General features: G+C 49.5%; 1 protein-coding gene across 1 annotated transcript in view; it reads left to right on the forward strand.

Annotated features, from left to right (window-relative positions):
- Positions 1–13,581, forward strand: part of acad11 (acyl-CoA dehydrogenase family, member 11) — a 157,314-nt gene that overhangs the window by 106,836 nt on the left and 36,897 nt on the right. The window contains exons 14-16 of the mRNA XM_078539581.1: positions 5,982–6,048; positions 7,956–8,041; positions 12,609–12,680. Coding sequence (XP_078395707.1) covers positions 5,982–6,048; positions 7,956–8,041; positions 12,609–12,680 — 225 coding nt within the window. The remainder of the gene's footprint in view (positions 1–5,981; positions 6,049–7,955; positions 8,042–12,608; positions 12,681–13,581) is intronic.

Genomic DNA, 13,581 nt, shown 5'->3' on the forward strand with positions numbered 1-13,581 from the left:
TTAGATGATCAAAAGCTCGGTAAAGAAGTAGGTCTTAAGGAATGTCCTAAGGAGGGAAGTAGAGAGGCGGAGCGGTGTAAGGAGGGAATTCCAGAACTTGGGCCTTAGGCAACTGAAAGCACAGCCACCAATGGCAGAGTGACTAAAATCGGTGATGCACAAAAGGCCAGAATTAGGGGAGCGCAGATATCTGAGAGGGTTAAGACACAGACTGCAGAATTTTGGACGACTTCAAGTTTACAGCAGGTAGAATGAGGGAGACCAGCCAGGAGTATGTTGGATTTCGAGTCTAGAGGTAATGAAGGCATGGAGGAAGGTTTCAGCAGCAGATGAAGTTGGACAATGTGACTGAGATGGAAATAGGCGGTCATAGGGCCGAAGTTTCACTCCCAAGACAGGAGTGCAGAGTCAGGAAGATACCCGACTCAGCCGAAAGTGCCCCAGATGATCTGGTTTTTGTTCCGGGGCAGGGTGTGGCGGCTGCTAACTGGAGTCTGGCCCGCCGCCCCCCTGGTGGCTGCCAGGTGCTGAAGCAGGCTGTTTAAAAGGCCTGCTTCGGTGCTCTGGGACTTAGTCCCAGTTGTAAAAGAAGCAATAAAACCAAAAACAGCACTCTGTCATCCTACACACAATCCCCATGTCACACCCATGCCAACTCATGCCCCCATCATACCCCCACTCACCCCTCATGAATCCCGCCATGCCCCATGCCAACCTATGTCCCCTTCCTGCCCCCCATGGCCCCTCATATGTTTCATGCCACCTCATGCTGCCCGCCACCCCCATGGCCCTTTATAATCCCTAACTCAACTTAGTGCCAATTCATGCCAACCTATGCCCCCCACCCAGTACCCTTTGCCCTTACACCCTCCATGCCAACTCACCCAGTATCCATCGTGCGCAGACCTCAGGAGTCATGGTGAGATGAAACAAAATAAAGTGTATATTGTAGACTTCTCACACTCCAGGTACCATGTTCTAAGAGGTCATTGGTGACCATGGACTTCCATGTGTTTGTCCATGGTTATGCTTGGCAAGGTCCTGCCGTTGTTTGCCGTTGCTTTCTGTAGGTTCTGGCTGATCCAGAGTCTCTCCCATTCTTAACATCTGCCATAGGTGTATTGGAAAGATTTGCAGGTTGATGCTCAATCTTTTTGGCCACATTATGAACGCACCTTCTGTGGCCATCAAGCCCAGAGTGGGAGTTTCTGGATTAGAGGTAGGGACACTACCACTCTGCCACAAGACCACCCATTGCAGACTTCATTATTTAAACAAATTCTCATTCATAAAAAGACATTCAATACATTTATATTCCTTCAAGTACTTAATCCCTCATAGATACAAACACTTCCTTCAAACACTTAATTCCTTATGAAAACTGATATTGGCATTCATAGCTCCAAATCAAAGACAGCAAATCTTTTTATAACCACTTGGAGCTGTCAATCAAACTGTGAATTTACAGGCCCCCGCAGTGTGATAATGATGGGTTGTGGAAACAGTCAAGCAGAACTAATCCTATAATGAGAGCGCTTAGGCTTATGTCAACAGTAGCTAGTGAAATTGCAAGCAGAGTCACAGCTGGTGTCTCCCCAAAATTTAAAGAGATTAGGGATTCAAATGACTTGACAGCTTGACAATTCCAGTGACCTTTTCCCACTTTTTATGCACAACCATGTCTATTCTTAACAGTCCCAAAGAGGAACCTGACTTTTCCCAAAGGGGTACCTGGACCTCTCCAAAAGGATACCTTACCTCTGTAAATAACACCGACAGCTTTCAAACTTTCCCTCAAATGTCTAAAACTCACGAACCATGTTTTGGCCATCCCAGCTACGAAGATTGGATCTGTTCGAAGGCAACTGCACCTTACCACGTGCAGCTGCCTCTGTGAACACAGATGTGCAAACTACAACCTGGCCCCATTCCCCGCCTCCCCGCCCCAACGGTAAAAATGGTGGGTGCCGGGCTCGGAGGCAGGACTTCCAGAACCGGGGCTCCGGCGTCATTTTGGCTAAGGTGCTGAGTCCTCCTTTAGTGAGGGTACAAATTCATTTGAAGGCTGTTGTTTTCCTTTCCGAAGCTCTGAGACATTTTCCCCGAAATGATTCTATTCAGTTCCCTATAATGATTTGGGATCTGTCATGCTTTGCTCAACAGTTCGCATTAAAAGTTTACGAATCTGTCATTGCCTGCGATGAATCGTGACTGCAGGGCACTGCAAGTCCAATCGCCCTGTGAGATTTACAGGGAAGCTGAATCTCCAGAAATAGTACCTGCTTGTTAGAAAGGCAGAGGGAAAGCACTACAGGGATGCCAGAGCATGAATGCAGCAATCACAGCGTGACTTGGTTTAATAGAGGCAGGGCAAGATTGTCCCCGAATGGGCTGGCCTTGCATCGTGTCGACTTGGCAGCGTTTGGACTTCGAATAATTCCCGCTCGGCTGAACATTTTAAATTGTCTAACGTTAACAAAGATCTTTTCCAACCTTAAAAGCTTTCGTGCGGTTTGACTGTCAAACCGGTGCTCACGGTACGGCTGCGGAACGGAGTTAGGGTGTAACTTCAGAGAGGCCACCGTCCTCAACCCCGGGCCATCGCCTGCGCCCTGTGGGTCCCAGTGCGTCAGGACTTGTCTAAGGTGCAGGTTACGATATATAGAGGCAGTGAATTTATCTACACATGGGCAATGGTGGGAGTTAGAAGCATAGCGCGAGGCTGGATTTTAAGGGCCCCCCCCCCACAACCCCCACCCCCCACCCCACCCCCCATCCCTTCCCCCAACCCCCACCCCCCTGATGGCCTATTTGAAGACAGGGACTCGTCAAATAAAGCGGGTGGTCATCCCACCACCTTCACGCCCGCTCCCGACCTGTCTCCCATATTACGCTGGGTGGGGTAGGCACCTGCCCCTAGGCCTATTGAGGCCTTTAAGCAGATAACTATTGGCCACTTCAGGACTTCATTGACCTCAGCTGCTCTTTTACATGCAGCAGGGGGATGGCAGAGGCAAGGCAGGAAGGGAAGGGTTACCTCCTTTGGGAGGTCCCCCAAACTCGTAACCCCACCTCCTTAACCCTCCCTCCAGCCTCTCAAACTCAGCCCCGCCTCTCCCCCACACCCCACCCCCCACCCCCCCCACCCCTTGCTGGGGCCTACCAGCCAGGCCTGTCCAAAACCCCAATCTTATCTTTAAGCCTGGGCTTCTTCAGCCTTCCTCTTCGGGGACTGCCTGTGGTCAGCGGATTGTTCAAAGCTGGCACTGCTAGGGGCTGCGGAGCTCCTGGCCAACCTGATTGGCTGGCAGCGGTCTGGGGCGGGACTCCCTCCCAGATGGGCGCGGAGGCCCCACGCTGAAACAGTGAACTCAGGCTGCTCCCAGCGTCATGTCGCTGTGAGGGAGCCGGCTTCCGGGCGGGTGGGCCAAGACTTGGGGGGGTAGGTCGCCTGCCTCTCTCTCCTGACTGCGGATGGGGGTGTTGGATCAGAGAACAGGCCACAAACTGCTTTGCAAAGGGACTGCTGAGAGTGGAAATTGATTGGTCTGGCCACTGATGTTATGATCTTCAATACTGTTAAATGCAGTTTGCAGATGATACTCCTGCTTCACATCTGTGTAATGATGATGCGCGTGCAGCAGTAGTGAGAGTGTATTCAAACACCCATCCTTGGACTCTGCTGATTGGAAGCTCCGCCCTATTAATTCAGACTAAGAACATAAGGAACAGGAGCAGGAGTAGTCCATTCAGCCCTTGAACCTGTTCTGTTATTCAGTACGATTGTGGCTGATTTTCTGCCTCAACTCGACTTTCCTGCCCACTCTCCATAACCCTCGATTCCCCGAGAGATCAAAAATCTGTATGTCTCAGCCTTGAATAGACTTATTTTAAATTCATTCACGGGATGTGGGTGTCGCTGGCTGGGCCAGCATTTAATGCCCATCCCCTAATTGCCCTTGAGAAGGTGGTGGTGGTGAGCTGCCGCCTTGAACCGCTGCAGTCCATGAGGTGTAGGTACACCCACAGTGCTGTTAGGGAGGGAGTCCCAGGATTTTGACCCAGTGACAGTGAAGGAACGGCGATATATTTCCAAGTCAGGATGGCGAGTGACTTGGAGGGGAACTTCCAGGTATTGGTGTTCCCATGTATCTGCTGCCCTTGTCCTTCTAGATGGTAGTGGTCAGGTGTTTGGGAGGTGCTGTCTAAGGAGCCTTGGTGAGTTGCTGCAGTGCATCTTGTGGATGGTACACACGGCTGCCACCGTGCGGCGGTGGTAGAGGGAGTGAATTTTTACGGATGGGGTGCCAATCAAGCGGGCCGCTTTGTCCTGGCTGGTGTTGAGCTTCTTGAGTGTTGTGGGAGCTGCACTCATCCATGCAAGTGGGGAGTATTCCATCACATTCCTAACTTGTGCCTTGTAGATGGTGGACAGGCTTTGGGGAGTCAGGAGGTGAGTTACTCATTGCAGGATTCCTCTGACCTGCTCTTGTAGCCACAGTATTTATATGGCTAGTCCAGTTCAATTTCTGGTCAATGATGTTAATAGTGAGGGATTCAGTGATGGTGATGCTACTTAATGACAAGGGGCGATGGTTAGGTTCTCTCTTGATGCACATGGTCATTGCCTGGCACTTGTGTGGAGTGAACGTTACTCGCCACTTGTCAGCCCAAGCCTGGATGTTGTCGAGGTCTTGTTGCATTTGGACATGGACTGCTTCACTATCTGAGGAGTCGTGAATGGTGCTGGACATTGTGCAATCATCAGTGAACATCCCCACTTCTGACCTTATGATGGAGGTAAGGTCATTGATGAAGCAGATGAAGATGGTTGGGCCTAGGACACTACCCTGAGGATGTCCTGGAACTGAGATGACTGACCTCCAACAACCACAACCATCTTCCTTTGTGCTAGGTATGACTCCAACCAGCGGAGAATTTTCCCCCTGATTCCCATTAACTCCAGTTTTGCAAGGAGCTAGGGCTCCTTGATGCCACACTCGGTCAAATGCTGCCTTGGTGTCAAGGGCAGCCACCCTCACCTCACATCTGGAGTTTAGCTCTTTTGTCCATGTTTGTACCAAGGCTGTAATGAGGTCAGGAGATGAGCAACCCTGGCGGAACCCAAACTGAGCGTCAGTGGGCAGGTTATTGATAAGCAAGTGCCGCTTGATAGCGCTGTTGATGACCCCTTCCATAACTTTACTGATGATCGAGAGTAGACTGATGGGGCGGTAATTGGCTGGGTTGGATTTGTTCTGCTTTTTGTGTAAAGGACAGACCTGGGAAATTTTCCACATAGCTGGCTAGACGCCAGTGTTTTAACTGGACTGGAACAGCTTGGCATGCAGCAAGTTCTGGAGCACAAGTCTTCAGTACTATTGCTGGAATATTGTTAAGGCCCATAGCCTTTGCAGTATCCAGTGCCTTTAGCCATTTCTTGATATCACACAGTGAGTCAAATTGTGATGCTGGAGACCTCCAGAGGAGGTCAAGATGGATCATCCGCTCGGCACTTCTGGCTGGAAATTGTTGCAAATGCTTCAGCCTTATCTTTTTGCACTGATGTGCTGGGCTCCCCCATCATTGAGGATGGGGATGTTTGTGGAGCCTCCTCCAGTGAGTTGTTTAATTGTCCACCAGCATCAACGATGGAGAACCATAACCTTCTAGGGTAGAAAATTCCAAAGATTTACAACCCTCTGAATGAAGTAATTTTGCCTCATCTCAGCCCCAAATGATGAACTACTTATCTTGAGATTGTGCCCCTGTGCTTTACATTCCCTGACCAGTGGAAACAATCTATCAGTGTCTATCCTGTCAAGCCCCTTCTGAACCCTGTATGTTTCAGTGAGACAAATGTCCAAGTTTCTTCCTTATATTAAGAGGATATAACTGTGCATGTGGCTTGCACACCAGATTTTCCTGTACCTGGGCACCAAATTTGCATTCATCTTCATTTTCTTATTTCTCTTTTACAGGGGCAGGGAATCCAAATTGTAAAATTGCTGTTGTAATGGGCAAGATGGAAAATAAACACTTTCCAAGGTAAGAAACCAATAGATGGGCATTTGGTCCAATCGCGCTTGAAAACTCGAAAGGGTTTATTTCCTCGTCTTGAAGCACAGATGATTGGAGAATATTGCAAAGCCCCTCCCTACTTTCCAAATGCTGCATGGGAGGGGGCTTGTGCAGGAAGTGAGGTTGTGGAAGCGTGCACTCAGCCAAGGAGGTGGGTCAATGAGTTAGTCCTGTACCCAACACTCAAAAGGACAGATCAGCAATTGGATATAATGTCCTCAGGATATCACAGGAGCACAGAATGGAGCCTATTACGTTGACATCGCCTTCCTTTTCAAATAGTTGGCAGAGCCATATAGAATCATAGATTGATACAACGCAAAAGGAAGCCATTCAGCCCATCATGCCTTTGCTGGCTCTTTGGTATACAGCTATCCAATTAGTCCCACTCCCCTACCCTTTCCCCAGGGCCTTGTGAAATTTTTCCTTCAAATATTTAACCAATGCTCTTTTGACCGTTACTATTAAATCTGCTTTCACCTCCCTTTCAAGTAATGCATTCCTGTTCACCACAGCTCCGTGTGTTAAAATAATGGGGAGAATTTTCCCCCTGTCGGTGGGGGGGGGCGGTGGTTGTGCAGGTGTGGGGCCGGGCACGGAGCCGATTGGCGCCCCCAATCCGGTCCGCGCCGCCATTTTGCGTGGGCGGGCCAATTAAGACCCACCCAGTGTGATGCATGCCCGGAAAGGCTGAGCGCTCCCTGTGCGGGCGGCAGGGGGGTGGGATTCCCTGAGTCGGGGCCTGCGCTCTTTCGTGAAAGAGTGTAGAAATCTCCCTGAGGCACAGAGGTGTCCCAGGAGGATTAGTTTAAGTTTTAAAAATCTAAATAAAGAAAAGAAAACATTTTAAGAAATGTCAGTGTCACATGAGCTGGGACATGTCAATGAATTTCTATAAAAATTTTTATTCAATTTATAAACGCTTCATGGAACCTCATCCCGCCCGTGGGCAGCTCAGTTTATTAGCTTAATTAGTTTTTAAATGGCCTTAATAGGCCTTCGACAGTTTGGCGGGCCCACTCGACTGCGTGATCGCCGAACTGAAGATCTAAATGACGTGTGGTGACGTCGAGACGCACGCCCAATGTTACCCCCCGTGTCATTTTACACCTCGGCGAGTGGGCCCCGTTCCCGCTCTGTCTCCCACTCACTGAGCCGAAAATTCTGGCCAATGTTTCTTCATGTTGTCGCTGGTTCTTTTGTCAATCGCCATTAACCTGTGACCCCCCTGGTTACCTTCAGCCATTGGGGAAAACATTTTTTCTCCTTATGTAATCTCTCAGAAATGTCTATGTTTTTGAAACACCTCTGGTCAAAGCTCCTGGTTAGCCTTCTCCGCTCTAGGGAGAGCAAACCCACTTCTCCGGTCTCTCCACATAACTGAAGCCTCTCATCCCTGGCACCGTTCTAATAAAACTCTTCTGCACTCTCTCTGAGGGCCTTGACATCCTTCCTGAAGCGTGGCAGTTCAGAACTGAACGCAGAGCTCCAGATGAGGCCTAAACAATGTTTCCTTTCAAAAGGTTTAGCATACCTTCCTTGCTTTTGTAATCTCTGTTAATAAAGCCACAATCTCATATGCTTTTCTTAAAAAAAAGAGCAGCCTTCTCAACCTGACCTGCCACTTGTGAGATTTGTGCACAATCTCCCCGAGGACTCTCTGTTCCTACACCCCCATTAGATAGTTGCGCACAGCAGTTCAAACCAGACTGGGACATGGTAATTGGACTCTGTCTGGCTTTGTTTACATATTTCAGGCTATGCCTGAATGTAAACTCTGCTGTTAAATTTGAAAGTGGGAATTCAAAGACACATTTTTATTATTAAATTACTGATTGTTTGTGCATTTATTATGTTCTGCATTTGTTTCTCAGGCACAAACAACACAGCATGATTCTTGTTCCCATGGACATGCCAGGGGTAAAGGTCATCAGGCCACTAAGAGTGTTTGGATATGATGGTAAGATATGTTATAATTAATTTCAGCAAGATCAGTCTTGCCGGCAGCATGGCCATTGGAGTTCCTGATCTCAGCCCTGTCATTATGGGATGTCGAGAGTGGCATTTTCTTAAGAGTCAAGGAGAGAAAAAAAAAACGAGACATGGACATGGCCCTCGCCACTTTTGTGCCTCAACTTTGTGGTTTATCCCACGTTTCTGCTTTTCAAGATTTTTTAACGGGGCCACTTTTACTCCTGGGCTCCTGGGGCAGGATTTTTCAGATGGTGGGGTTTCCCAGGCCGCCATCCCGGGTGTCAGCAGGGAACACGTCCCCATCGATCAGAGCCGCCCCGGGGCCATTTAACACTCCGCTTAAGGGCCTCGGTTGTGACCATGGCCGCCCTCGGCCTCGCCTAACCCCGCGTAAAATTGCAGACAGGTTGGGGCGGGGAGGCAGCCTGGGGAGTTTTGCGGGTCCCCTGCCTGGAAACCTGCTGCTGGGGGGGGGGTGGGGGGGTGGGTGACTGTACAATTCTGCCCCTGGAGAGTAATGCTCCTGACCAGGAATGCGATTTTGTACAATTCTGCCCTGTTGTTGAGAGCCCGAATTCCTGACGTGTGATGCTGGAGAACAGATCTTCCCATTGGACGTGGGATTTCATAAAATCACCCCCTCTTTTCTCTTTCTTGCAACATTTGATCCACTAAATTTCCATCGTCAATATCATCGGTGTTTCAATTCCAGCTAACATGAGCTCATTGCCCTTTTGAAATCAGTTGGGTGAGTGAGTAGCCTTGACGCATCTAGGAATCATCTCCCCTCGGTCTTAAGAAGTGTATTGATTCCTTCCGGTGAGGGGCAGTCTTGTTTGTCTTAGCTGCTGATTTTGGACTATCTATCAGAAGTGTGTTTGGGGAGGGGATTGGGGCTGGTCACCAATGCACGGTGGGGAACAGTTAGCTCCTGGAGCTTGCTTGCCGAACCTGGGAAACTCCCAGAATTTTTTTTTCCTGGAATTGGCCGCATACCTCGCTGGGAGCTAACATTCCTGGGAATTGGGAACTGGGCTGCACACAAGGCTGCCCGATCCCGACAGATAGGGGGAGTGTTGGTGGGCCTGAGAGACTTTATTCGCCTTTCCTTTTGTGGGCATTCACAGATTTCAGCTGCGAGGTTAGGCTGGAGGAGATGGGGTGGTTCTCCTTGGAGCAAAGGAGGTTGAGGGGAGATTTGATAAGAGGTGTACAAGATAATGAGAGGTTCAGATAAGGTAGACAAAGAAAAACTGTTCTCATTAGCTGATGGTACAAGGGCCAAGGGGAAACAGATTTAAGGGGTAGAATTTTCCCCCTGTTAGGGGATGGGGGTGTTGTGCGGGGACGAGCGTGGACCCGATCAGTGCCCCCGATCGGGTCCGCACCGCCATTTTATGTGGGTGGACCACCCGCCGAACTGAAAATCTAAATGACACACAGTGATGTCGGGACGCAGGCCCAGCGTCACCCCACGTCATTTTACGCCTCGGCGAGTGGGATTGTGCCCAAGGTTTTGGGCAAGAGATGCAGGGGAGGATGCCAGGAAGAACTTTTTTTACCCCCCAAAGTGAGTGGTAATGACCTGGAACTCGCTACCCACAAGGGCGGTGGATGCAGAGATGGTCAATGATTTCAAGAGGAAAGTGGATGGGTACCTGAGGGAAATGAACTTGCTGGGACCTGGGCATAGAGCAGGGGAATGGGACAGACTGGATTGCTCTAGAGAGAGCCTGCATGGGCTCGATGGGCAGAATGGCCTCCTTCTGTGCTGGGATGGCTACGAAGCAAAAAATATTCTTTGATGAGAGGTGGGTGTCACTGGCAAGGACAGCATTTGTAGTCCATCCCTAATTGCCCTTGAACTGAGTGGCTTGCTAGGCCATTTCAGAGGGCAGTTAAGAGTCAACCACATTGCTGTGGGTCTGGAGTCACATGTAGGCCAGACCAGGTAAGGATGGCAGATTTCCTTCCCTATGGGTATTTACAGTGATTGATGATAGTTGCATGGTCACCATTACTGACACTAGCTTAAACCTATTAATTGAATTTAAATTCCACCAGCTGGCATGGAGGGATTTGAACCAGTGCCTCCCCCCCCCCCCCCCCCCCATATAGCATTCGCCTGACCCTCTGGATTACTAGTCCAGTGACATTACCACTACATCCACACATCTGCACCCTACAGCAGACATCACTGAATAGCAAGCGAGGGTGAAAATCCTGAGCTGATTTTTTTGTCTATGCCTAACCCTAGTGGTGAGGTCAGATACAGTGCCCTTGCTACTGTCCTGGGTGAGATCTGTTAATATTGTACTGTTCGAGGTAAAACTTGCTACCTTACCATAGAGACATGGCCAGGATGAGGCCATTTGGCCCATTGAGTCAAAGCCAGGCCCATGTAGAGCAATCCGGTCAGTCCCATTCGCCAACTCTATCCTTGTAACCGTGTAAGTTTATTTCCCTCAAATGCTCATTCAATTTCCTTTTGAAATGATTCATTGTCTCTGCATCCGCAACCTCAAAAGGTAGTGAGTTCCACCTCACTATCACTCGCTGCTTAAAAATTCTTCCTCACATCCTTCATGGCGCAAAACCTTACATCTGTGTCCGCCTCATCCGTCTACCATCAGCTAATGGGAACAGCTTCTCTTTGTCTGCCTGATCTAAACCTATCATGATCTTGTACACCTCTATCAAATCTCCCCTCAGCCTCCCTTTGCTGCAAGGAGAACAACCCCAGCTTCTCCAACCTAACCTTGTAGCTAAAACCCCTCATCCCTGGAACCATCCTGGTAAATCTCCTTTACACCCTCTTAACACGGTCTTCACACCCAAGTCCTGAATTGCTGACCACAAATACACACAATAGGCAGTGGAATAAGCGACTGACCCAGTGCTGCTCCAAACTTACCATTACCATGGGCAGGATTTAACAATTGATGGGGCTTCCGACCCAGGAATGGGCAGCCTTGGTGGACAGGCCCCTGGGGGCGGTAGAGGAGGCACCCGGAGGGGGGCAGGAAATGATCTCTGGGTGCACCTGACTTGGAAAGGAGGCTGGTGGGTGAACCCTCACCCCCAAGCTCTTTCCCACCCAAGGCCCAAGCAGGGTAACCCTGCCCCTGACCACCTCCAAATTGAGGCCTGGCGGGGAAGCGGCCCTTAATCGGCCACCGAAGTAGCCTCAATTAGGGTGATGGCGGGTGGGCCGCCGTAGACCTTGCCCGCCCCCTTTGAAACGATGGACAGATTGGGAGCAGGCAGGAAGTCAGCGGGGAAGCCAGCCAGGAAATTTTACTGAACCTCCCCGCCCCCCCCAACCCCACTGACCCACGCCACCCACCTTCAAAGCCGTCGGCAGGGGAATGTTGGCTACTGTTTAGTTTTTAAGTCCGCGATCTTCAAATGATAAAACGATGCACAAGGGGAACCCTGACAGCTCATTTCTGTGAGGATCGAAAGCTAATCAATCGCCGTACGGGCCAATTTGGGGCTAGAATTTCCATTTGTTTACGCCAGGAACGCCAGGCCAATCTGGTTGCGCCAAAGATTGGGAAATTTGAACACGAGTCACCACCACGAGACATTCGTGTTCCTCACGATCCTTAACTCTGGTTCAAGATTCAGCTCGGCTCGATCAGGCCCCGCCCACAAAACCGGTCCCGCCTCCAGGGCCAGAAGGGCAAGAATTTGCCGCTTGGGAACACCCTTCCGACCGTGCCTATTTTCTCGGGCGCACGGGCACTGCTCGGCACGTTTTAAATGTTCATCCCACATCAAAAAATATTGAGCTTATTAAGAAACTGATTAGTGAAACCGATTGGCTGATTACCCCCCAGTGAAATTTGAAATGCCTCACTACGGCTGCTTAACTCATTTTCGGCCATTTTAAACCAAGCGGACGACTTGCCTCCCTTATTAAAAGTCGTAATTTTTGCTGCTGAACCCATTTTCAGCTCTGTTTAATAAAACTGCACCTGGTCAAACATCCCAAGGAATACATATTAATGGGAGGATCAATGATTTTGTCTATCGTGGCCCAGGAAGGATTTCCATTTGTGATTCTGCAAGTGAGTTTTGGCGGATCTTAGGGCTGAGAGATGAGGAGAAGTTACTTCACTCAGAGGGTTGCGAAGCTTTGGGATTCTCTACCCCAGAGGGTTGTGGATGCTTCATCGTTGAATACATTTAAGACTGGGACGGACAGATTTTTGGTCTCTGGGGGAACTAAGGGATATGAGGTGCGGGTGGAAAAATGGAATTGAAGCCCAAGATCAGCCCATGAATGGCGGAGCAGGCTCGATGGGCCTTCTGCTCCTATTTCTTGTGTTCTTGGAGACTTGTACTGCAGCCTATCCAGTGCAAATTTTAAATATGTTTTGGGTGCAAATTTGTCATTGCAGCCTAAAGTGGAACACTTTATCCCTTTACACGGAATAGCTGTTATCCCAAGTATTTCCGACCTGGGATTAGCTCGTTGCTGTAAATCTGAGCCTTTGTTTCTTTGCATGTGTTTTGGAGACTGATAGGACTTCATTGTGTCCCGACAGATGCTCTTCATGGTGGACACTTTGAGATACACTTCGACAATGTCCATGTTCCTGTATCCAACATACTGCTAGGTGAGTCTGCAAGCAGCTAGACGGGAATTGTCTGGACAAAAAAAAAGAAAATTTACAGCTGTTGAAACCTTTCCCAGTGTCGACCCTGCTCATATCAGTGTTCGCTGTCCAGTTAGAGATGGTGGGTGGATGCAGGTACGCAGTTAAAATCCGCAATTGGGCAGCACCCGCTGAACAATCCCGAGTGCGCTAACAGCTACACTAACAGCCAATTTAAGATAATCAGTGGAGCTCGTACCATGGCTCATTTTCACTTGCTGGAGGTGACATACATTCATACACAGGGACCCATAGGGACATGTTCTCTGCAAACAAAAGGAATATGTTCAAGCCTTGTGCCTTTTTTTTGAGTTACCTGGGAGCTTGGGGAACCTATGGTTCCCCGTTGCTTTCACCATGGCAACACCACGGCCAATCAACACCCTTTTCTCCTCTGGTATAAATTGCCGTGATTGTTTGAAATTTGGCATTCTTGCGTTTGTTCTGATGAGTGCAAGACGAAAAGCTTCGACAACATGTCTCTCTTTTCGGCAATATATAGTTAAAATCCTTCAAATCGTAGGCAGCTTGGAGCTCCCACTGCCCCCAGATGCTGGCAAAATTGTGCCGTGCTAGAAAAGGCCTGTCAATTGGTTCCAACAGCACCTTAATTGACATCCTGTTGTGGCTGTGCTGATTGTCAACGTGGAACCCAGCCCTCTGGTTAAAGGGCAAAGACCTGGGAACGCTGATGGGGAGTCGGCCTGATGCAATTTTTCCTACTGACTGCCCCCTTCCCCGAAGCCGCCTCCAAGGGGCTGGGTAAACTCCTTCCACCTCCTCCCCCTTTTTAGAAGGTGCAGGCGGTCTTTAGTCAGCGTCACCGACCCCCAGTTTCCCGCCCAATCAATCAGCGAGCTGC

The sequence above is a fragment of the Cetorhinus maximus genome, chromosome 3 (assembly GCF_964194155.1).
Source record: "Cetorhinus maximus chromosome 3, sCetMax3.hap1.1, whole genome shotgun sequence".
Classification (NCBI taxonomy): Eukaryota; Metazoa; Chordata; class Chondrichthyes; order Lamniformes; family Cetorhinidae; genus Cetorhinus; species Cetorhinus maximus.